Below are 25,590 nucleotides of genomic sequence, written 5' to 3'. Positions count from 1 at the left end.
TCAAGAACGTGCCAGGTAGTGTTCCAAGTGTAAGGGAATATTGGTAATACAAAAAGATGGCCAAGAATATGCTGGAGTGTTGGCGGTGTTTTCAGAAGCAAATAAACATAGAGTTGGGCTGTGTGCATGTGTGTATGTGTGTACATATACAAAGGCAGAAAGACAGAGACAAAGAGACAGATCTTTCATCTGCAGGCCCACTCCCCTAACTGAATGCTTGCAACAGGTAGCATGGGACCAGGATGAAGGCAGGAGCCAGGAACTCAATCCAGATATCCCACATGAGTAGCTGGGACCCAAATAGTTGAACCATAACCCACTATCTCACAGGAACTTGGAATTAAAAGAACTCAAACCCTGGCACTCCAACATTGGGTGCAAGCAGCTTAAACACTGTGCCAAAAGCCCACTCCAAGGTCTGTGGACCTTCGTAGAGTAACTAAGGGCTGGATTATGGTGGAAAGGGTGTGGAAATTGGAGTCAGGGAAAAATCTGAGATCAAATCCTGTCTCTTTCACTGCATAGCTTTCAGACCACCGATGAGTCCTATAACGTCTCAGAGCCCCTCCATTTTTGTTCACCTGTAAGGTAGCTAATAATAATGCACCACCTTAAATGATGTGATCATTAATAAAACAAGCTGCCTGGCACATGCAGGATATTCAGTAAAAGGGAGACATGTGTGTCCTGGTATATTTTAACCATTTCTGTTGCAGGAAGAGGCTGTGCTATTTGGCCATGGTTAGGAAAGTGTGTGTGTATGTGCCCATGCAAAACTATCTTCTATGACCTCTCCTGGTCCATCCTAGGACGCAGAAGCTGGGGGCCTCTCCGGGCATCAGGACACTGCAGAAACCCCACTTAGGCCAGCACCATCTCCTTTGGCCTGCAAATCCCTGCTTCTTGGGCCGTCAGGCGCTTCACGGGGTGGAGGGCCAATTCGCCATGGCGGTGTGTATGTGCAGCAGGCCTGACAGGCTGGGAGAGGAAGGCGTTAATGTTTTCTGACAGGCGACCCCTAATTGTGGGAGCTTTTCTTCTGGGCCTCTCTGTGAAATTCTGACTTAGGCGAGCAGCATAACAAAGTGGTAGGGCATTGAGTACTGCTTGCACTACACTGAGCTGGGGGTGGGGGGGTGGGGGGAGGCTCCGGTGGGGGTGGGCTGGCCCAGCATTATTCATGAAGACTTTCAGCTGTTTTTGTCTTTTAACTAACCTTTGAGTTTGATCAGAGGGCTGGCTGGCCTCCCTTTTGCCAAAGGCCCTGCTGGCACCTGGACAATGGAGACAGACTGTTTTCCTAGTAAAGAAGAGATAGTTGGGGGAGGCCAGGAGCTGTGTGTGCTGCCGGGAGGCGGCTGGGGGAACGGCATGCCAGCTTTACTTCTGTCTGGGACAGGGTTATTGATAGAATTTCCAACTCCCCCCAACACAAGGAGCCACCCTCTGACGGCTGCTACTCCGGGCTCAACAACTTTATCCAGGCAAAGGCACACAGTGGGCTGGTTTTCCCATGGGCGCCTCAAAGGCCACACTCTCTTTCCCAAGCAATATTTTTCTTCCCTCCTTTCTCCCCGGGGCCCCCTGCTTTCCTTCCGAAGGGCCCGCTGGCCAGAGCAGTGCTCCGGTCTGAAGTGTCGCGGGGCTGGGGGATGGACCCCGGAATAAGAATGGCGAAAAGGAGAGAGCAGAATGGGCAAAGAAATGAGAGAGGAGGGAAGAAGAAAAGCAAGAAGGAGATATAAGGGAGGAGAGGAAGAGAGTGACCCAGAAGGCAGCCAGAGGAGGGCAGACCCCAGAAAAGGCCGGTGGAGTGGTGTGGTCTAGGGAGGCTGCGGAGGGCGGAGCTCGGCCGCCGGGGGAGTCCAGCGGCCGCGGTGCGCAGCCAGGGAGCGGGAGGGGAAGAGGAGGAGGTGCTCGCCAAGTGCTCTCGCTCTTGGCAGGTGCGCAGCTTTTGTCCCCTCCATCCACTTCCTGCCCCGACAGCCCGGACCTAGGGCCCAGTCCTCTCCAAGACACTTTGCAGAAAGTGACTCCCTTCAAGGAGTGTGGGTTGGCGGCTTTCCCCCATCTCGTCCCCAAAATAGCCCTGGTCGCCGGCCTCTCAAAGGCGGCTTTGTGCGCTGCCGCCGGCCGGCTGCCTGGAGGGGGGCGCACGCGGGACGCACTGGGATCCCATCCCACTCCTCTCCAATCTCAATCTCTCTCTCTCTCTCCCTCCCTTCCTCCTTCTCTCGTTTTCCTCTTTCTTCTCCTCTCCCTGTCCCCTCCTCTTCGCCTAATCCAACCCATCCTATGCTCGAAGCTCTCCTCCCTCCTTCCTCCCTTTCTAGCCTCTCTCCGAATCTCCCTCTTCTCAGTCGCCCTTTCTCCACACTCTCCCCCTCTCCCCTCCTACCTGTTCCTCCTTTTCACACCTCAGGACTCCTGGCCTCCTCGCTCCTCCTCCGCCCCTCCCCGCCCCCGGTCCCCCCACCCGTCCTGGGCCAGTGTCAGGTAGCGGGCGAGTCCCCGGCGCGCGCAGCTGACAGCGGGCGCATGCCTGCAGCCAATCACCGCCCGGATGCGCTGCAGCTTGAATAAATCATTAAGCCTGACACGCGCTCCGGGCCCGCGCCCCGCGCTGCAACTTGCTTCCTGCCATTAACCTACACACCCTCTTTTGTAACAACCTAATCTTGCATACAAAGGGAGAAGGAATATAACTTCGACCTGCGCTAGAGCCAAGCCGTTCGCTTTCGCAGCCAGGCAAGAGCTTCAGGATCAGCGAATCCTCTTCCTGCCCTATACCTTTGACTTCGGGTAACCTGGAGTTTCTTGGGGGGAAAATCCGAAAACGATCACCTCTTGGCCCAGAAGTAGAGAGAGAAAGAAAGAAGTCCAGAGAATTCTCAGCCATAAGACAAGAGGAATAGGGTTGAGGACATTTCCTGAGCTAGAGAAGCAGCTATAATATTTTAGAAAGGGGTTGCGATCAAATAAGCTGCTGGCGAGTTCTTGCTAGAAGACGTATTAAGACAATGAAGTCCTAGAAATGTTCGCTGCGTTTAAACCCTTGTCCCTTTCCTTTGAAATGAATGCATAAATGAATAGGCGAATGAAACTGGGCAGCTGCTGGACAGCAACCTTTTCCCTCATTTTAATGGCAAGTCTCCAGCACTGTCTCTTGCAAATTTCTTGGTGATGGCCCTAAGAGTCCCTGAAACTCCAGTACACCACCAGTGCATAGATGAGATCATGGCGGGGAGAAAGGCCTGTTGACTGCTCTGAGTCAGCCGGAGCTGATGGCATACTCAGAGGGGTACCGGGAAGAGTTCAATGCAGAAACAGGGACAAGGATGGTGCAAAGGAAACCAAAGGCAGTACTCAGAGACTATTAACGGAGGGAGAGCCCTCACCACCTCTCAGTGTGGAGGAAATGGAAACGAGAGCTCAGCAAGAACAGTTCCGGGAGAGAAGCCTCCTGACAAGCTGCGGCCTCGGACAAGGACCAGAATCACCGTCAAAGCCCATGAACCAATCGCTTCTCAGCCTTTTGGCTAAGATCAAGTGTAACACCTATGAGCCACATAGAGAGAGGTACATGAATACCCAGCTCACCTTTCCTTCTCCTTGCAGTCTCCCACTGCTGCCTCCTACTGGCCAAACCCAAAAGGAAGCCTGAGAGTAAGGAAGCCCTACAGATGAATTCTGTACAGATTAGCTTCCTGAGACAGAGAGCCAAGAAGGGTGGAGAGCGGATGGAGAGTAGGGTGGTGGTGGAGATGGTGGGCAAGGAGAATTAACCCAGCTCTCAGGAACTCCATTCAGTGAACACACAACCTATCCTCACAGGCGTTGGACACATAATAGTGAACAAGACAGATTAGGTCTTCATGGAATTCACCATCTAGTAGGTGGCATTTGACAGCAACCAGATAAATGAAAAAGATAAAGCATCCTCAGATAGTGGTAAGTGCCAGTAAAGGAAAACAAGATAATGCAGAGAGTGACTGCAGCAGATGGGAGAGCTGTTTCAGATAGGGTGCTCAGGGAAGGCTTCTCAGAGGAGGTGGCATTTGAGGACTTCTTTGGAAAAATCTACACCGATTCCACATCTACTCCCAGACTTCCTTCTATGTGGTTTGCACATTGGAATCAAATCCGGGCTTTGATTTAGATGCATCTGACCAGTTCCAGTGAAAATGAAAGACAGGACTGGAAGAATAGGGACAGTAGCATTTATAGGAACATCTATGTATCTCTGTATAGCTTGTAACCACCTCTGCAAGGCCATTTGCTAACCCCTCTGCACTGTTGCATCTAGCTGTGGGGACCAAGGAATTGGGTGTCAATTCTGTATCCTACCATCCCAAGCCCTGCAGGAAGAGCACACTGGAAATATATGTTCTACCCCTCTCCTGCTATACAACTCAGCCCTATTCTATCTAGAAGTTCTATGAAGTCAGCACAGTGGTTTCTTCTGTCTTCCTTGGTGGCTCTTCCTGGTGTGAGCTGGAGGTAGATTCTTCTTCCTACACATCCTCCTAGTCCCGGTTTAAAAATTCAGAGACCGCATTGGGCAGGTGAAACGTGTGTCCAAGTAGCTGTCCCCTAGCCTCTGATAGCGCCTGCATTCAACAGCTCTGCGGGCAGCCGCCTGTCTGTGTTTTCTTTCTCTCCAGCACTGCCAGGCTCCTCCTAGTCAATTGCCGATGCATCTCCAGCCTTAACTTGGTGGTCTCTAGACCATTTTTTTTTCCAGTAGGTAAAACTTCTCAGTCAATAAAGTCAACGCAGTTTTCTCCCCTAGCATCCCCTCCCTCAAAAAAGAAAGGGGGGGTGGGGACTCAGATGGGGGAGGGGGTGGAGGCAGGCTGCGATTGCTGGCCGCTGGGGTCTACATTTTGTATTTCGCTGACAGCCCCGGGCCGCTCCAAAGCCTGCCGCGCAGCCAATGGGCAGCGGTGATTTATGGAGCTGACTAATGCTTGCTGAATGCGGCCTGTCAGAGCACACTGAATGGCTTCCCTTCGCCGCACAAGCCCCGGCTTTGTGTTGCTAAGCGATTAGAGCAGATGTAATGAGATTTTGCCCAATCCCTGCTTTGCCCTTTCCTAGCTTCGGCAAAATTGTGTGTGTTTTTGTGAATTTTTTGAGTTTGCCTTCGCATTGTGGCAAACAACGGCTAACTTTGCCTCGAGTTTAACGAGACTGGATATTTCCCATTCAGAAGTGAGTAAAAGAACACCTGTCCTTCCGAGGAGAAGAAAAAAAAAATCCCCTTTGTGGGGGCTGAAACATTATCCTAATGTTATATTCATAGCCATAAATGACTTGCTACACTTTCTTTGCATACCTTATCTGGAAACTTGCAAAAGAGCTAAATTAAATGAAAAAGCAATGGAGGCTTGGGTGAGTGGAGCCCAGCTCTGGTTCTCCAAATGAGAAGATAAAAATAAAAGCAGGTATCACAAAAGCATTACTTCCCTCAAGTAAGCTCTAAATTGGCCCACTGCTTGCAGAAAGTCCGATTATTTATGGCGATGAGGAATTTACTGATTTTTTTTCTTAATTACGCGCATCTCTTTGAAAAGGACTGAAGCCTCAATGTGCATTCTATAGAGGGTCATTTAGCAAAATGACATCAGACGCAGTGGCGTGCTCCTCGCATCGCGGCTTTAAAAAATGATCATTCCTTGCCACTAAATGGTATAGATGTACCAACACAGACTAGATTTTTAACTCTGGAAGACGTGCTGGCTCCCCGCTCTTTGTTGGGTTTTGTAAGATGCATTTTGCGCCCGGCTTTCCGCTTGGCTGGAGACACGCAAACGGAATCGGCAAGTACTGCAGGCGGGCGAGCGAGGAGCAGGCGAGAGGCCCAGTAGGATTCTAATCACGTCCTTGCTAACTGACAAGAAGCAAGCCAGCCAAAAACCCACCAATTTCTTTTTGAATCTTGGTAATTGGGTACTTTTACACGCAGCTCACGCTATTCGGATAGAGTCACGGGCTTAGATAGACCAGTGTCTTAGAGCGGCCACACAATTCTAAGGCGTTTATTTATTTAAATCGAACTGCTTCTGCAAAGAATTCATATCATACATGCCTTTTACTTAAAATCGACACAGAAAGTGTGTGCGTTGGAGGAAAGGAGAGTGTGCCTGTAAGTGAGGCAAGAAGAGTGTGCCCACCCTGCCGGCCTAAACCCCCCCCCCCCACACACACACCCGCGCTCAGCACCAAAGTCCTGCCACCAACCCCGGGCCCTATTATTCCACCACCACCCCTTCAACCTTTTTACAATGAGAAATTCAGAGGGGGGGGGTGATGGTTGGAAATTGGGGGGGGGGCTCTTTTCAGTTCACCTTTTTGGAGGATTTTTAAATGTATAGTCATTTAATCAGAGGTTGGCGCAAACCACTAATCATATACAGTCGTTCAACGTGGGGGTGTGAATACACTTGAGGCGCCTAATGAGAAGAAAGCCACGGATGCACGGTGGAACTGGCCACTTCCCAATGTCTGCGCCACCCTCTTCTCCCCCACTCCCTGCCTTCTGCATTTTGATAATAACTTGGTTCAAGAGGCTCAGAGTCAAAGAAGGCTTCCAGGCAGCTGATGATTGTCATTTTTAAAAAAAGAAAAAAGTTTATTATGAAACTAGTTTGTATAAAACAGGGTTATACACTTTTTTTTGTAAGTTTGTAATAAAGCAGTAAGAAAAAAAAGGCAGTGATAGAAACTTCCAAAAGGCAACCTCTCAAAACCAACCGGCTGCCACTTTGAGTTTGGACAGTAGCTGCATAAACTTTGTTCTTCTTGAACAGTATTTAATAACCTCATTAATACATTAACGACTTTTCTATAAAGTAAGACACATTGGTGCTGAAGTACATCTGGTGGCATTTTGATCTCACCTATGAGGAGAGCTCTTTACAAAACCACATAGGGAAAATGGCAGTTGTAAGGTGAACTACGACATCTAAAATATGCAGAGGTAATAGTATCACATGTTAAAGTATCAAGATATACACATTTTAAACCATTTGTACAAAAGTTCTATAAATTCTCTCTCTCTCTCTCTCTCTCTCTCTCTCTCTCTCTCTCATCTCTCTCACCTCTCTCTCTCTCTCTCTTTTATGTACAAAAATATCTTAATATATCCCCAAACTGGTTAGGATAGATACAAATAGATTTTTCTTATAATAAAAAATTCACAAAAGATTGGAAGCATTCTAGGATGAAAACAGTAGAAAAGACCACGGGGAGGGGGGGTGCCCCTGGGAGGGCAGGCAGGGTTTCAGAGCACTGAGGATAGCATAGTTTCACCGCAGACAATTGTCCACAGCCTAGTGGGATGGGGGTGACTGAGACGAAACACACCAACCCGTCTCTACAGGGCTAAGAACTGCGCTTTCAGGAGGGCGGGGAGGTGGCGGTGCCCGAGACAGCGCTTTCAACTCTGCGAGTGAGTGGTGGGTGGGAGTTACTCTCCGGCGTGCGCCGCTCCCGTCCGCCAGGAGCCCGCTGCCCTTGCGCACAGCTGCGTTTTGCACGGTGACTCGGGTCCCAGTCGCTCTCGGCATCTCCGTCAGTGATTGGAGTGCAAAGATGCTGCTCTTAGCGCATCCCTGTTTCCTTAGAGTCTTGCCTCCCGGGCCTGCGTTGCTTAGTTGGCGTTGGGGTTGGTTGCCTGGTTTTGTGTGTGTGTGTTTTTTTCCCTTCTTTTTGTCTTCTTTTTTTTTTTCCTCCCTCCCAACGTCACTGACCAGAAAGCACTAAAGATGCAGGCTGTGTAGCACCCTGTAACATAAGAAGAACAGGAGACGTTAGCGCGAACTTGCAGGCTTGTGGTAGGGGAGGATGGAGGATATGGGGGAGAACCTGCCAGGTAGAACACCCCGACCTGTCCCGGGACTCTGTCTGTCAGCATCTCCACACCTCACCCCTACCCTCCACTCCTAGAAAACCCAGGCAAAGACACTCTGAGGGGCCAGTGCTGAAACTAACCAACTTTGCAGTTGGCAAACTTTAACAAATCCTTTAAATAACAGCCTCCCCCCCAACTCCGTGTAGACAGCCCCTCTTCCCCCAGGCACTCAAGAAGACAAGAAGAGCCTCGCGCCCACCCCGCAAAAGCGACCCACCTGCTTCCAAAGTCCATTCGCACCAAGGCCTGGAGAGGCCCGGCCCCTCAGAACCAGCTGGTGAAGTCGAGCAGCTCCTGCTCCTCGGGGCTGAGGGGGTCGTAAGAGCCCTCGTCGGACGAGTAGGAGGAGACCGGCGAGCCGGCCATGGAGTTCATGTCGTTGGAGTAGTTGGGGGAGATGGTGGGCGACAGCACGCCCGCCTGGAAGGCGGCGCTCACGGCGTCGTGCTCGTCCAGCAGCTGCTGCAGCGCGCGGATGTACTCGACGGCCGAGCGCAGCGTCTCCACCTTGCTCATCTTCTTGTTGGCCGCGCCGTTGGGGACGTGCTCCCGCAGGGTGGCAAAGCCCAGGTTCACCAGCTTGACGCGGTTGCGCTCGCGCTCGTTGCGGCGCGCCACGGCGGCCGGCTGCTGCTGCGGCAGGCTGTAGCCAAAGCCGCTGAAGTTGAGCCGGCGCTTGCAGCGCATCAGTTCGGGCGAGGACGAGCGCTGTCGCTTGACTTGCTTGGGCCCTGACTTGTGACCGCCCCCTGAGGGCTGGCCGTCGGCCGCCGGGCTCAGCTGCGGCGCCTGCTGCTGCTGCTGCTGCTGCTGCTGCTGCGCGCTCTGCGCGGCGGCGGCGGCGGCCGCAGCGGCGGCGGCTGCAGCCGTGGCAAAGAAGCAGGCTGCGGGCGGCAGGAAAGGCGGCTGAGGCTGCGGCTGCTGGCCCGCGCCGCCGCTCTCCATCTTGGCAGAGCTCTCCATGCGCGGCGACGGCAGCCAAGGAGTCGCGGGATCAGAGCAAGCAGGGAGCGCGAGGTGCGGGGCGCTCGAGGGGGGACGCAGACAGGACTTGGGTGCACGAACAGAGAGGGAAAGAAACGGGGAGATGGAGAGGGAGCCCCGAGGGAAGTTAAAGAAAAGCAAAATCCCAGGGAGACTATTTGGTGCAAGTGCCTGTCCTCCCTCTATGCCGCCGCCTCCTCCCTCCCCTCCTCCCTTCGCGGTTGGCTTCGGGAGCCTCGCGTGGCGCTCGCGTGTGAGGCTGCCGCTGGCGCCTTCTTGTTAAAAAAAAAAAAAAAAAGCCAAGAGAAGCTGCAAAAGTCAGTGCTGAGCGCGCTGTCCGCGTACCCCCTTCCCTGTCGCCCTAAGGCTGCGCTCTCTGCGCCGGGTCTCGGTCTCTCCAGCCGCGGCTCTGGCTGCTTTGATTATTTTGTGAACCCCCTTTCTTTCTGATTGCCTTCCTTCACTCGCCCTCCCTGGCCGGCTCCCTGTCCGTGCGCCTTCCACGTTCCCTGGCCAGAAGTGAGAGAGTGCTGGGCGGCCGGAGTGCCGCCGCCTTTTCAATGGGGCACCCAGCCCCACGCGCAGCCCTGGCCCCGCCTCGCCCCCCACTCCCCGCTGCTGCAGCGAGCGGCTGCAGCCCCCACTACCCCCTCCACCGCCCCTCTCCTCCCTCCCGCTCCCTAAACTCCCCTCCTCCCCTCCCCTCCCCCCTCCCGTTGCCAGCGCCCGCTCCTTGCAAACTCCCCATTCAGCCGGGTTTGTTGTTGCAGTGCGTGCGCCTGGCGCGTGCCGGACTCCCGGCTGAATAAACAGCCGGCGCGCTCGGGGCGGGCTGCGGCCGGGGGTGGCTCCGGCAAGGGGGCAGGAGGGGCAAATGATTCTGGGGATTGGGGTGTATGGCTGGAAAGGTTCGGGGTGAAATGCCCCTTGGCATCTCCAGCGAACTTGGAGCAAAGCGCAGAGAAGGATTTGGACAGGACCGGTAGCATCGGGGGCGGTGTGGAGGTTAGGGGGCGATGGGACTCTGCTTTTCCTGATTTCTTCTCCTTCCCACTGTAGCTGTTTTGGGATTCTTCGCTGGCCATAGGAGCTGAAGCGAATGTACGGCTGATAATGGGGGGAAAGTGCCGGTTGCTAAGAACTCCCCAGGAACCCTCTCTGCCGCTCTTCGGCTCCGTGGAGGGGCGGGAGGGGGGGAGGTGTGCCTTCATGGAACCTCCGTTGCCTGCTGCGGGGCCACGTTGCCTTCCCTGGGTTAGATGACGTCCAGTGTTCCATCTAGTTCTGAAAACTAGAGTGTGCTCCCCACAACTGGCAAGGGTGGAGGGGCGCAAAAAGAAGGAATTTGCGGGGTAGCTTCGATCAGTGCCCTGGGACGTCGGAGACCTCTACAGCATCACCTCCACCCCCACCCCCAAGTTTGTTTCTGATCTGACTGGGCCGGGAGAGGGCGTACCAAGGGGAGCGTTCTAGGATACTCCCCGACTCTCCCAGAGCAGAAGAAAGATGCGGGACGGGCGGCGGGGGCAGCTGGGGGAACTCGAGGCGCTGCCCTAGCTGTTCCTTGCCGCCGCAGCCACCTCGGCGGCCTTGGCGCAGCCTCCATCCCGCCCCAGGCGTGTGCCCGGCGGGCCGGTGGCAGGCGACTGGGAGCCGAGCCCGGCGGGGCCGCGTGCTGGCGCCGCGAGGGAGGGGGAGGCGCCTGCAGCGGTCGCTCGGCCGCTTGGACAGCGCCCTGCCCAGCCGCCTTTCCTGGGCCCTGGGCCCTGGCGCTTTGTGGCCAGAACCCCGTCCAGTTCGGGACGTCTGGGGATGCGTCGGAGAGAGCGAGCGAGTGGGCCCAAGGCCGGGGTAGGGAGAGAGCCAGGGGCGTGGCTCAGGCCGTGTCAACACAGGCAAGTCCAAGCATAGGGCAATCATCCGGTTGATTTGTCCCGGTAGAAATAGTCAGTTTTGTTTAGAGATCTGAGTACGGGAATGATTGGGGCGAATTATCCGGATAATTGCTTCTAAGTAAACTTCCCTCTCGGGGCATGGGTCTTTAAAGGATCAGTAGAGTTGACCAGTGAGCTGTCCCTTGGGGTGTGTGGCAGGCTAGGAGTGCCTTCAAGACACAGATGGTGGTCCTGGCTTAGAACAGATGGGTGGCTCTCAAGGTAGATCACCTCTCTTCTCTGCCTCAGTTTCCACTTTGTGGAACTGGAAGGGGGAAGATGGGCAACACAGAAGTCAGATCTGCTCTATAAACTTCCTCATCCACACAGCTTCACGGGCTTGGCTGACCACCTAGGATGCCCCCCCCCCCGTGGCCACTCCCCCAGCCCCATCACAGGAAAGGAATTGAGATCTCTCTCAGATCGCCTTTATTCGCCCTACCCAGAAGGATGAGAGGTGAGACAGCCACAGGCAGAGCAGAGCCACCCGGCCCAGGCACCATGTGCTTTCTAACCCTAGGAAGCTTGGGACCCCAGGAGAAAAGGGGTCATTCCAGCACATCCCACTCCCTTCTGCCTGTGCTGTGAGCCCTGGGTCCAGGCGTCTGGAGACTGCCTCCTCCTGTCCCATTCCCAACTCATTTGCAAGGAAGTGTGAGGTGGGCACTGGGGGAAAAGAGTGTTGTACTACTAACACATTTAAATACATTTGCATTCACATTAAACTGAATGCCCAGTCCTGAGCCAGTCTCCCTTGATACTGGTCCAGAGTCCTGGCTTTACTACTATTGTGCACTGAATCAGCCCCTCCTCCTTTTCCGGCCTCAATTTTCTGATCTCACAGAAGGGGCAGACCTTAGTTAATGTTGAAACTTGTATCTAGGAGCAGGGAAAGTTTGCTGGTGTTCGGCATATGTTCCCAGTTTCCCTTGGGGGAGGCATATTTCCCCACCCACACAGAGATTCTGATTACAGGAACTAAAAGGCAAAAACCACCCAGGCATGGCATGAAATGGGTGGCTGAATGGAAGCACCAACTGTTGAAGCTTCACAATGCAGTGACCCTTAGGGGTTGGCCTCAGCCCAGAAGAAAAGCCAGTGGGCACTGGGATCTTTCTGACCAAAGCCCACTGCAATATTTGTCCCTAATCTCTTCTCTCCAGCCTATAGTCAAAATCCTGTCCTCACTCTCCCTACCCTCTTGTGCTAAACCCGCTTCCTCAGATGCTTTGCAAAGCTTTCCAAGAACTCAGACATCCTCTTCCTGCTCAGTAGACCCAGGGAATGCCCCCCCCAACCTTGTCAACTCCACCTTCTGCTCCAGCAGACCCAGGGAATGCCCCCCAACCTTGTCAACTCCACCTTCTCCTCCAGCAGACCCAGGGAATGCCTCCCAACCTTGTCAACTCCACCTTCTCCTCCAGCCTTCCGGTGGAACATCCTAGAACTCTTCTCTAGGGGGTTGCATCTTTGCCTTTAGGGGTTGTGTATTGCCAAGGAGACTCTCTGACAGAAATGGCTTCCTGGTTTTTTCACCAGTTTGGAGCTAAGTTCTAAGGCTTCATTAACAAAGTTTGAATCCTGCCTCTGACTCTGTGACCTAGATTATGGCACTCCCCTACGCCAACTGACAGAACTGGTCCCATGCTCTCTTAAGTCCAGGCCACCCCAGATAAGAGGGTCGACTGGACTGGTGTTCAGGCTCTGTTACTTAATAGCTGTATGACCTTTAAGCAAATAGCTTACAAACTGGAAGAATAGGGTTCTTCATCCATCCCATGTCCATGTAGTACCTACTTTAAACAGTTGTGAGATTTCAGTGAGATGGATGTGAAGCACTCCAAGCCAGTCTAAATAGGATAGTCACACAGACTACCCAGGAAAGAGTTTGTGGGAGTGGGAGGCCCAGCTCCTAACTTCCTGGAACCACACGGTGACCGGTAATGGTCATTGCTGCAGCCAGTGGTGACCCAAGGCCATCCTTTCCCAGAGCTGAGGAGTAAACCATTCCTGTCATTTTTTGAGGAATGATGATGATGCTGGCAAAGCAAGGTGATGGGCATTAGGAACAGGATTCTTGGATGTGAACAGTCACAAGAGAAATCAAACGCAGACACAGTAGCAGAGCCCTTGGCTCCGACTCGCGATCAGACGTTTATGATTCCCTTGCCATGCGGTAGACCTGACTCTGATCAAGTCCTCAGGACTTTACTTGGTCAGGACACTTGAATAAGGCCCCTTCTAACCAGGTGTGGGGTGTTGGGGAGAGAACACTGGTCACAGAAGGAGGGCTTGAATAGGCAAATGGTACTCCCTCTGCCCACCTGTCAGGGCATTTGAGTTAAATCAGAGGCTATTGGTGACTGCTTTGCAAATCTCTCCACATATTCAGGAGCTGCCTTTTCCTTTGTCCAGATAGCAGTGCACAAGCCGGGGAGAACGTGACACTGACTCCTTTGGTGAATGCCACCCACAATACAGACAATCCAGGAAAATGGGATGATTTCTCCTAGTCCTTCAATGGACTAAGGGACTTCATTGCTGTACCTTCAGGCCCCGAAAGGAAACTGTGTCAGAACATCCTAGAGTTGAACCAAACTTTATATTAGACCTTCTCTCTGCTCTGCATCAGGGTCTACAGGGGCAGACGGCTTTTCTGTTGACCCATAGGAATCCGCTGCCCAGGAACTATTGGAGTCTGGTGCCACCTTAATTTGTGCTCACAACTGAAGGTCACACGAGGAGGTCCAGAATTGTGTACCTTCTCTCTTTGTGGAAAGGAGATGGGCTGCATGGCTTTGGAAAGTTTTATCTATGCTTTTCCTTAAGGGAGAGGGGCTTCAATTAAAAGTGAAAATAGGCTGTTCACTGGATGACTCATTTAATATAGTTGTTGTTTATCATGGGTCTTGAATAAGGAGCAAAGATGAACACCCATGAACACATCTTGGATTTGGTCATGAGAGTTAGCGCAATTCTCAATTTGGGGGATATCTGGATCCCAGAGACCTTGGGTGCTGTGAGAAAAGTGAGTGTGCTCAGCAGTCCTTGCAAATGCATGGTTTCTGGTAGCCCTCACATGGGCCTCTATCTTGGGGCTACGTTGCCCAAGCCTGTCCTGCCCAGGATAAATGAGAAATGACTGCATAGCCTCCTGTCTATAAGCACATCTTCTCAAGGTCACTTCAGAAAAGGCTACTGCCCAGCCTGAGCTGAGTCTGCCCTGGCCTGGGAGGAGGGCTTGTTCAAGGGCAGACATTTGGCTAGGCTCAGCTTCTTGGTCCCAGTAACCCAGCCTGCACCTGCATTAAGGAATCCAGGCAGTATCTAACAAATCTATTCACTTTTTCAACATGCCTTAAAAAGAAAAGAAAAAGTTTGAAAAACAAAAGAAAAAAAGCACAAACTATATTTTATTGTGGCTTTTTCTATTAGGGAGGGGAGGAGGGGGTAATTTGCAGCTACCCTCACATGTCCTTTTGAAGTTCTCCAAATAAGGAGAAGTAACGCTAAGTCTTTTTTTTTTTCCCTAAGGCCCCATTTACATTATGATTAAATACCTTCCTTGGATAAGCATAAAGAAAGTCGTTAATCTATATAGCTCTCCAAAGAATCAATACCTTCTAAACTTTTGTAGGATTTGTTTCTCTATTTTGTTACAGTAGGCCAGCTTCTCTCTTGTCTAGGCACACGGCTCTCCTTCCCTCCGCCTCCCTGCCTCTTCCAAGAATGAAAATAAAGTAAAGGTCTTTCACGGTAAACAAAACCAGCTGATTCTTCACAGAGAACCCCTGAATAGCTGGAGAAGAAAAAAAAAAACCTTACAATAAATGGTGCATTTTTTTCTCTGCTGGGTATAGTATTGAAGGATCAGGGCAGTATTCAAACAGAGGTCCATTTTTTGCTCAGCAAGAGAGTTTAGAAAAGAAGCGTGGGGTCTTTTCAGAGCTGTCCCCCCTTTACAATCGCATGGCTCTCTGAAACCTATCTTCCATGCCTTGTCAGAGTGTTTCTGGCGACCAATTAGTGCTTTGTTGTACGGCTTCTTTGCTGCATCTTTGAGCAGCAAGAAAAAGCGCTCTTGAGTCTCCCCTTATTTTGACCATTTCAGTCATTACTCAGTGTAATAATTAATATGACAACTGGACGCTCCAGTTTGTATAGAAACACCTCAGCGACAGGAGCGAGCTTGCAGTGGGTGGTAACCAGCCTCACATCAGCCCATGAAGCCACACACACAAAAAAAGGGAATGAATGGCCAGTGAGAAAGAGAAGGAATAAAGATAAAATAGTTGGCACAACGCAGGGGAACATAAAACGGACTGTTCTGCTGAGAGGGAGGGGGGAGGGAGACAATTAGAAGGGGAGGAGAGACCTACACCCTACAGAGGTTAACTTATTTTGAAACTGTTTTCTGAATAGAACTGTGGACGTGAGTGGCCAGAATACAGCTCATGGTGTTGTCCCCAATCCCCTCCAACTTTGTGCACCCTCTTGGGGTGCCTGGGAGAGGGAGGTGTGGAAAGCAGGGGTCCCACATCCCTTGGGTTCGCCCCAGGGTCCTACTGGAAGATGCACCCAACAGGACACCCAACCCAAGTTCCCGGTTCCCCGTGTTTGGCTTCCATTTTTGCAAAAATCTGGCTCCCCTTAGCTCCAGTTTCGATCTTGGGAGTTGACTCTGAAGAATCCTGGCCAGTCGCGACAGTAGACCAGGAACGAGGGCATCACTACCGCTCTGGGGAAGAAGGTGAATTTTGGTGAGAGAGCATTGCTGATACACCCCAACAACCCTGCATTATAGACGGCTCAACAGCGCCCTGAGGGGCTCCGAGTCCGGAGGGGCTCCCCGGCAGCGCGCTGCCCTGGCCTCGCGCCCGCGCCCAGCTCGGCCGGTGCCCGCAAGTGCGCCCTGGGGTTGCGACCCGCTCCGTGACGGCATAATAAATAATTAGAAGGTTTAAGCGCGTTAGCCACAGCTCATGCTAATGAGCCAGATAAGGGCTCACACTAACCCGAAGTGACAGTTTGCATATAGGAGGGAAGCAAAAAAGACCTGCAAATTTCTCCCAAACTAGACTGTTCCTGCTGAAATTCATGTGTCCCCAACCCCTTCTCCCATTCTTTCTCTTTTCTTCCGCTCCGAACCCCATCAGCCACACACTCTCCACCCACTTTAGACCCTTCCTCTGCCCTTTCACCCCACGGGGCCTCCTGGCGATACCCCGCCCTGCCCCCACCCCGGGGCGCCTGCATCTGACCCGCACTAGGGCGAGTTCGCTCCTAGCGCATCCTGGCCAGTGTCAGTCCCGAAACCGAGATGGCTTTGGCGTCTGTGTTTGCACGTGTGGAATGCACCCATGCTCCCGTCCTCGAGGACGGACTTCAGAGCTCAGACTCAGAGAGCGGACTCAAAGGGTTTCGCGCGCCCTTGGGTACTCTCCGTGCTCAACAGGGCGAGCAGAGCTGCCAGCCGAGCGAGGGCGGGGAATGCATGCGCCCAGAGCCCTGGAGCCCCTGGAACGCTCCTGCCGCCTCCCGAAAAGCAGGCGCAGTTTACCGAAGTGACTGAGGTCAGTCGTGTGTCCCCATTGTGTGGCCACGTGTCCTGTGTCCATCATCACCTCCCCAAAGTCCGAGCTCAGCCCGACTCCTTGCGGTGCGCACCGGGAATGCTTTGGACTATAAATCAGCCGGTTGGCTGCGAGTCCTCTCCACCTCGGGGCAAACCTGGACGCTGGCCCCGCGCGCAGAGGGAGATTTACTGGCAACAGTTTGTAGAGGAAGCTGCCATGGCCAGGGCGCAGGGTCCAGCAGAGAAACTGGCCCCCAGCTCTGCTACTTAACTCTTGCCTTCCTTGCCGCCTCTGTTCCTCGGGTCTAGCAGTTGCAGCGCCAGTGGAAACCGCTAACCTATTTAAAACTCTTCAAGAAAAGAAAGAGGAGGAGCAGGGGAGTCATTGTTCATGGTGGGTGTTAATGGACACCTTAAATTGCAATAAAGACAATTTTGAATGAATTCATATTTGTAAAATGCTGGACACAATGCCTGGTCACAGTAAACTTTGAATCTGGGTTAAATAAGTACAAGAGTGCTGAAACTAGCATACAATGGGAGAAATATGTTAACCATGGAAGATGTGAGAGAATACCATTCAGGAGCATCAAATAATTATGGGACATAATCAGCCATAAATAGGAGGCAGTCATTGCCTTCAGCACACTATCACAATACACTTTCACTTTCTTGTTTTTCTCGATTTCAACAGCCTTTAACCACCACTGCTGTCCAGCCAGCCCTTTCAGGGGTGCATCTCCCTTGATCTTGTGATTCAGTAGATGGAAAAGGAGGTTTATAAAAAAAAGTGTGAAATGTGCAATGGGGGCAAAAACGTGGACATTTCTTCTCCCATCCTCTGATAGTCTTCAGCCTCCCAGCCTCCCCATCTGCCAGGCTACCCCCAAGTAAATAGTCTTTATTTTAAGATTTATCTTATTTATTTAAACGCATATATATGTATATTATATATATATATATATATAGAGAGAGAGAGAGAGAGAGAGAGAGAACACTTCTATCCATAGGTTCACTCCCCAAATGGCCATAACAGCTGAGTAAGACCAGGCTGAAGCAAGGATCCAAGAGCTTCACCTGGGTCTCCCACTTGGGTGGCAGGGTCCCAAGGATTTGGGCCATTTTCTGCTGCTTTTCTCAGGCCATTAGCAGGGAGCTGGATAGGAAATAGGGCAGCCAGGACTCCAACTGCCACCCATTTGGGATGCTGGCATTGCTGGCAGCAGTTCAACTATTTTACACCACAAGGCGGGGCCTCCAAGTAAATACAGTCCAGGTAAAAACGGTGGTCCTGTTGTGCACACATATCCTAAAAACATCCAGCCCCACTTCCTCAACCAGATGGTCTTCCCTATTTCTCCTACAGGGCAATCTTGAGCAGACACAAACGAACTAAACACACACACACATCCCTTTAGCCCATGTTAGGATTAGGTGCAAGGAAAAGGCAAATAACTGGAAAAGACAGACTCCAAGAAGTTTTGGAGCTTTCTAACACTGTGCCTGGCAAGGGACTGGAGTCTTTCCAGCAATTCTTTTTCTGCAAAATGAAAGGCCTGAGCAGGGTGTCTCCCCTCCAGTTCTGACTACACAGACAGTACAAGCACCACCACGGTCCCCTCCAGTAGCAGCTACCCCTCATTTTGAACAAATATTTCTTGCTGTTCTTTTCTGCAAGCCCCTTGGGGCACATGACGTCATCTTCAGCCGGCATGATTCGACTTGTCTTTGCTGGATGAGAGGATTATGGCCAGAAGGTGGCGCTATGAGGTCAACATGACTTTAACCCTAAGGACCAGGACCACAGGTGAGCCATTGACGCATGGGGATTCTCCTGCAAAGCGGAGGAAACTCATCACTGCTGCCAACAACTTCTCTTGGGGAATAGATTCCCTCGGCTGCTTGGGCAATTTTTGATCTGGGATTTGGAGATCTGGGAACCTCTCAATCTTCCCTTGCGAGTTGCGTGTGTGTCTCTCGCCACCTGCTGGTCATATCTAGAATTGCTGAGAGGAGTCTGAAATTTGTGCAATTAAATTCCTTCAATACCACTCAATTCGGTTCTGTTAATTCTACTCTGTACAATCCAGTTAACCACAGAGCACCGTGCTGCCTACCTTGCCTTTCCCACGATAGATGCATATCTGAGATGTCTGTGAATGGTCAGACTCTAAAGCTTCAACCCAGACTCACCAAGTCAGACTGACCAATCAGGTATTACTGAAGACGAAGGGTATTTCTCTAGCAGTATTCAGGGTTACAATACACAGTCCCTATCACTCAGACGTTTGAACAACGGGTATCTTCTGATAAAGAGGTCCTGTGAACATACTTCCCGTGGCTAAAGAAGCATACTTTCCCTGGTGACTGAGGGAAGAGAAGGTGGCAAAGTGAGGTTGGCCCTGGCCAATGGTTGGAAAAATGCCTTGTGAGCAGCCTAGCCAGCCCAGGGGGTCTTTCATTTCCTTGGCTTTCTCAGCTTCAGTAGCCTTAGCCACCACAGCCCTTCAGCCACCCCATCAGGGCTACATCTTCCGCTGTCTTCAGAACAGCTCCACCTTGGACATCTTAAATGTCCACCCCGCAGGCCATGACCTCATCCCCTGACCCCTTTGCATCCTCACTCCTGCTCTCCCTCTCTCTCCAGCCTCCTCCTCACTCTCTGTTTCTTCCTGATATGGTCTCTCCCTGAATTGGTTTGGAAAGTTCGATTTTCCCATAAGCTTGCAATTTACGAAATGCTTACCTTTTCCCCTTGGAGTAAGAAATTCTCTCATTCCTCGACCGTAAGAGCCAAATGCTTTAGAACAGGAGTCAGATTGTCAGCTTCATCTCCTTCTCCCCTCTGAGGTTCACGCCTCTACTGGAGTGCTTTCCTATTGACAGTTCACTTTATGTGTCACCTTGACAGGCCTGGGGTGCCTGGCTATTTGAGTAACCACTATTCTGAGTGTGTCTCTGAATGAGGGTTTTCTGAATGAGACTAATGTCTGAATTTGCAAACTAAGTGAATAAGATTGTCCTTTTATTTATTTTTTATTTTTTATTTTTTTACAGGCAGAGTGGACAGTGAGAGAGAGAGAGAGAGAGAGAGAGAGAGAGAGAAAGGTCTTCCTTTTACCGTTGGTTCACCCTCCAATGGCCGCCGCGGCCGGCATGCTGCAGCCGGCGCACCGCGCTGATCCGATGGCAGGAGCCAGGTATTTATCCTGGTCTCCCATGGGGTGCAGGGCCCAAGTACTTGGGCCATCCTCCACTGTACTCCTGGGCCACAGCAGAGAGCTGGCCTGGAAGAGGGACAACCAGGACAGAATCCGGCGCCCCGACCGGGACTAGAACCCGGTGTGCCGGCGCCGCAAGGCGGAGGATTAGCCTAGTGAGCCGAGGCGCTGGCAAGATTGTCTTTTTCGATGTGGGTGCTTCTGAAAGCCTGAATCAAAGCAAACACGATGAGAAAGGAAAATGTTCTTTATGTGTGGGGGTCTCCATGCTAGAGAATTGTTCTTCGGACTGTAACCATATACCCTGAGTCTTTGTTTGCTTATGTAGGTCTTAGAGTTTGGTTTCTCAGGCTCCGAAACTGCACGAGGCATGTCATTCTTTATCTAGCTATCTAGCTATCTGATTTCCTATTGGTTTTGATCCTATAGCAAACCCAGACTAATATCACAATTCTTCTTTAGTATTTTTAGGGGTGAGTTGGTTCCAGGACCACCCTTGGGTATCAAAATCCTTAGTAGCTCAAGTCATTTGGTCGTTTGTGTAAAATGGCATAATATTTGTATACAGCCTATGCATCCCTCCTGTATATTCTAAATTCCTTACAATCCATCACACAATCTAAACACTGTGTAAACAATTGTTTTACTATCTTGTTTAGGAAATAATGGCAAATAAAAACTTCTTATATGTTCACAATTATTTTTTCAAGTATTTTTGATTCCTCTTGGTTGCTTGAGTCCCCAGAGGTGAGAAACTCAAGAAAACAGAATGTGAACTATGCTCAACTCATACTTTGTCTCTTCAAGCTGGATCTCACTCTGTGTGGTCTCTTGTTTTTCTCTCTTTCTTAAAAGTAGGTTCTCTAAGTGGAAGGGACTCAAAAGACATCCAAACTACGTACCATCTATCTCTACCATTTCTCTCTCTGCTATACAGTGTCCCTGCCTCCTTACTCAAGTTACCCACTTCTGTGCAGTTCTGATGCATAGCAAATTCTTCATTTCTATTAACCAGTTGCCTGTCTCCCTACCTTTCCTCGCTCTACAAAGAACAAGGTAGGTGTTAGGTATATATCAGTTGATTGTTTTGTTTCATTTTTGCTGAGCTAACACTTTCCTAGCAGAAAGGAAAACACCTATTTCCCCTCCATGGACACTCGCCACACATACAATGTGATTACACACTGAGTTATTCAGATTCTGATTCGGTCCCAATTCCCTGAACACCTGCTGTATGTGAGGCACTACACTGGCTGCTTTCATATACAAAATCTTCCCTAGTTGCCCCAAAAGAGAAGCTAAAGGATTGGCACTGGCTCCATTTGGCAAAGAACAAAACGGAGACTGGTTCACCCAGCTAGAGAGTTAAAGATAGGATATGTACAACACGTATAGACTCAGCGCTCAGGGCTGTTGGCACTGACCCACAAATAGTACTTTTGTATATAGGCACATCCTGACAGCAACCATCGCATGAAAGAAAAGGAGCTGCAGAGGGAACCCTAAATGGGCACCCTGGGTTGGGAGAAGGAAAGAAACTACTTCTCAAGGATATGTTCAAGGATAGTTTAAAAAGTTCATGGAAAGATTAAATGAATAGATAAAAAAATTGGTGCAAATATTTTGAGTCCAGCATAGTTCTTTTCATAATATCAATTTTCTTTCTTTTAAAATCTATTTATTTATTTTAAAGACAGAGTAACAGAGAGAGAGGGAGAGAGAGAGAGAGAGAGAGAGAGAGCGCCTATCTGCTGGTCACTATCCACATGGTCACAACAGCCAGGTCTAGGCCAGGTTGAAACCCGGAGCCGGAACTCCATCCTGATCTTCCCACACAGGTGGCAGGAGCTCAAGTACTTGGACCATCCTCCTCTGCTGCCTTCACAGGCACATTGGCAGGAAACTGGATCAGAAGCAGAGCAGCCGAGAAGAACTGGCACTCTGATATGGGACTCTGGCTCCAGAATACATATTTCCCTGATGTTTGTGAAGGCCCCTCATATGCACGGATTTCAAGGTTTTTTTTTTTGTTGTTGTTTTTTTTTTTTTTTTTTTTTTTTTTTTTTTTTTTTTTTTTTTTTGCCTCAATTAACTTGCCTTTCCATTTCCATGGAAGATTGGAAGCACCAGTGTGTATGTTTTTTGTGTGAGAGACTGGCTGCCTAGCCCATGCTGGAGGTTAAGAGGGCATGGCACACCATGCCTCCCGGGTAGGACCCTATGACCTGACTGCTGGCAGGTGGCAGGAGCCCCAGGCACATTTCCCCTACCCCCCCTCCCCCACCTCCTGTTGCAGGGCCCTGTAATTGTCAATCAGGTAAAATGCTCGGGGGTGTGGGCCAGACCCATAAGGACCACCTGGAAGGCTATTAGGCTACATGACCTTCAAGCTGATTGGAGAAGCATAGTGGGCCAATATCAGCTTTATCCTATAGAATTAGTGTCGCCCTGAACTAGCTATGCCCCCTCTGCCTGCCTTTAAAAGCTTGTGCTTGATTGTTAATACATGGGACATGTTCACCGAAGCTTCTCTCTGGTGCTTCTTGTCGAAGAGGGTCATCGCCCCACCATCCAGACAGTGTGGGCCTCACAGGGTGAGCCTGCATAGTAGTAAGTTTTTTATTTTATATTTTTGCTGTAACAGAACACCTGGGTCACTCTAACTTTATAAAGAAAAGAAATTTATGTTGGATCATGGTTCTGGGGGCTCACAGTCAGACTGGGCAGTCCCATTGCTTTGGCCTCCGGTGATGACCCTGTCTTTTAAAGATGTGCTTATTTACTTGAAAGGCAAAATTACAGAGAGGGAAGGAGAGACAGAGAGAGAGACAGAGTTCTTCCACCCACTGGTTCCCTCACCAAATGGCCACAACGACCACAGCTGCATCAGCCAGAAGCCAGGAGCCATGAGCTCCATCCAGGTCTCCCACACGGGTGGCAGGGCCTTAAGTGCTTGGGCTGGCGACGGCCTTCTTGCCAGCAAAGACCCGAGGTGGCCCAGGGCCTCACATGGCCACAGATGAGGAGCATACATGTCTACCTGTGGGTCTGCATGATCTCTCATGAAGCCACTGGATCCAATCATGGGGCTCCATCTGAATGCCTTAATCCACTAGTTGAATCGCTCCCCAAAAGCTCCTTCTCTAAACACCATTGTTAGATTAAGTGTTTACCATCTTAGCACAGTAACATAAGATTTTGGGGACTAGCCTCCTGATTCCAAGGAGACAATCAAACCATGGCACCTAATATCACCATCCTACCTGTTTTCTTCCTATGCCACAAGACCACAATATCTCAGATTTCCTATCCATACCATGGTAATACTAAAAAATCTATTTCACTGCGTATAGAAGGGATGAAGTGAAACAACCTTTGTAATGGGCCTGGTACTAAATAAATATTTAAGTGATGAATAAATATATTTGTTTCTATCTTTCCCCAGAGGGAATGAAATAGAAGGAATAAAGCTCAGAAATGTCTCATTTATAACCAGTATGGCTTTGGGCAAATTCTCTAGGAAAACTACTTTTTTCTTTATAACTTTCCTTTCTTATAAAAGTGGAAAAGTATAAATATGACAAATGAAATATTTCTCCTAATCTCACAATTTAGTTAAAACATCTTTTATTTTTGTTTTATTTTGGTGACTATTTCTTCACATAATTCTATAATAAAGAATGTAAAGCTTTATAGTTCTCTTTTTAAAAGGATTGTTTTAATTGTGTGCCTTTCAAAAGATCTTACCTCTTTATGAGTTAAAAATAATGTTTGCAGTTGCATCTACTACATGAATTTACTATAATTAATTTAATTATTTCACTATTGCTGAAAACTTCATTTCCCCCCATACTTTTTGGGATAATGTAACCCTGCACACGTTTGTGCAGATTTTCTACATTTATGATAAAGCTGCCAAGAATTGAGCACTTTAATATGCACTGGCACCAAATTCAGTACCAGAAATAGTAGTTTGGTCTCTGGTCTGAGAGCTTTTAGTCTAGGAGAGGAGACAGAAGAAATCAAGACCATAGGAGATTTTGTGAGCTTTTAGTGGAGATTCTAAGGTGCTGCCTGAACCAGGGAGGTGTGAGCACCTCTGGCTCGGGGTAGTGAAACAGGGAAAGCTCCTTGGAAGAGGCAGTACTTGGGGAGGTCAACTGATTACCAGCCCTTACTCCTAAGCCTTGCCATTGTGGCAAACCTCCCCCAACCCTAGTTTTTTTATATATATATTTATTTGTTATATATGTTTCATATATTTCCTTTATACTGTTCCAGGAACATTGTGGCATCTCCCTCAACCCTCTCTCCCACCCATGCTCCAACTCTTCTTACTCCTCCCTCTCATATTCCCCCACTTAATTTTTACAGTGATCTTTTTTGATACAGTTAATGCTCATGTAGTTAATGCTACCCTTAATAAAAAAAGTTCAACAAATAGTTTGAAAAGAAAGCAAAACAAAAACAAAATACTGTTCCTTCACGAAAGAGACAAGGGCTCTAAACTGTTGTTGGTTGTCAAAATGTCTATTTCATCCCGCCCTAGTTTTGACCTTGGAGTTTTCTTCAGCCAACCTTCAAATTGCTCTTCTAGGAGTCCGTGCTCCCTGCTCTGATAACCTCTGGCTGAGACACTGAGTCCCTAAATGTCTTCAATTTCTGAGTGACATTATTGTTCTGCCCACTGAGGCATCTGGCTTTAATCCTGTTTACTTGTGGCTTTTCTGCCATGTTAGTTTCAGTGGTGCCATGGTAAATGTTTAGCAACCTGCCCACCGTGCCCCACTTCAACAAACAGCCCTAACTTGTAGTGACTGTTGACTTCTGTTTCGTAAATATTCATACTTGGACTGATTTAAAGCTATCAACACTGTCTCTGAATATAGACTTGGGAAGAGATATGCAGCAGCATATTTTTATGTAATATTTCTCCCATACAGATAAAATGGGTCAAAAGAACCTTAGAAACATAGATAATAAAATGCAGCAAAATAATTAGAAAGGGGTAGATTTTAGGTATTTACTATCTTTTATTATCATATAATTTATTTAATTACAAGTTTACATAATTTTATTTTTACATAATTTTTTTTTAAAAATGTGATTGTGCTTAGCAGCAAGCTCACAAATTCTTTTGCCATAAAAACTCAGCTCTCAAGAGTCTGCATGAACTGGCTGTAGCCCTCCAGTGGTGGTAATGAGCTAGTTTCATGAACTTGCTTGCCTTGCCAAATGCCACTCAAACCGTCCTCTTCACTTTTCCTACTCCAGCCAGAAGTTTCCTAAGTGTACTCCTCAAAAAGTCCCACTTACTCAGAAGTTAGTGATTTGGCACAGGTGTTGTGTCTAAGATATTTCCTTAGATCTTGTCATCTGGAGACTTAACAATTCAGTTCTCAACTCCAACATCACCTTGTGCAACGGGTCCTCTCGCTGTGTCTAACGTAAGCCAACCTGCCTAAGCAGTTAGACTTTAACAATACCTCCTTTTGAAGTGCAATTTCTTCATGGCCGTTATCAGTCCTGAGTTTATCTTGTTCCACCTCCTCTTTTTTGATCTATGTGTTTACTGTTCATGTCCCCAGATTGAATGTGGAATCAATGAGAGCAGTGACCTTGACTGTCCTGTTCATTGGTGTCCAGAACAGGGACTGCAAATAGATTGTATTCGACAAACATTTGCTGGATGAGCGAGTGCACAAGTAACAACAATCAGTGATCTCACTACGATGTTGCCGAGATGCTAATGCAGTGACTCCAGAGTCCTGATATCATACATGTATATGTAACTTTTGATTTCCTAGACCTCTGATCAAATGCACTTGTTTTACTAATTGTATTATGACCAAATGTAATGTCTAAGTTTTACTAACAATTCCTGGAATAGCCAGCCTGAAATCTTATTTTGGTGAGAACCATGACTTCATAACTTAATTGCATTTAATTTGTGTGGGCACT

At 49.5% G+C, this 25,590-nt stretch overlaps 1 protein-coding gene across 1 annotated transcript; it reads right to left on the bottom strand.

Moving 5' to 3' along the window:
• Positions 1–7,652: 7,652 nt before the first annotated feature.
• On the bottom strand, positions 7,653–9,166 carry ASCL1 (achaete-scute family bHLH transcription factor 1). The gene is made up of 2 exons (XM_002711229.5): positions 8,133–9,166; positions 7,653–7,788 (listed from the first exon to the last, which is right to left on the bottom strand). Exon 1 carries the CDS (start codon positions 8,876–8,878, stop codon positions 8,180–8,182), a length of 699 nt encoding a protein of 232 aa, XP_002711275.2. The 5' UTR covers positions 8,879–9,166; the 3' UTR covers positions 7,653–7,788; positions 8,133–8,179.
• Between the last annotated feature and the right edge of the window lie 16,424 nt (positions 9,167–25,590).

This window comes from Oryctolagus cuniculus, chromosome 11, assembly GCF_964237555.1.
Source record: "Oryctolagus cuniculus chromosome 11, mOryCun1.1, whole genome shotgun sequence".
NCBI lineage: Eukaryota > Metazoa > Chordata > Mammalia > Lagomorpha > Leporidae > Oryctolagus > Oryctolagus cuniculus.
This window is presented reverse-complemented; position numbering and strand designations above follow the sequence as displayed.

What these genes read in the sequence shown, in the direction of transcription:
- ASCL1 (XM_002711229.5), bottom strand. Translation starts at nt 8,878, where the DNA reads ATGGAGAGCTCTGCCAAGATGGAGAGCGGCGGCGCGGGCCAGCAGCCG.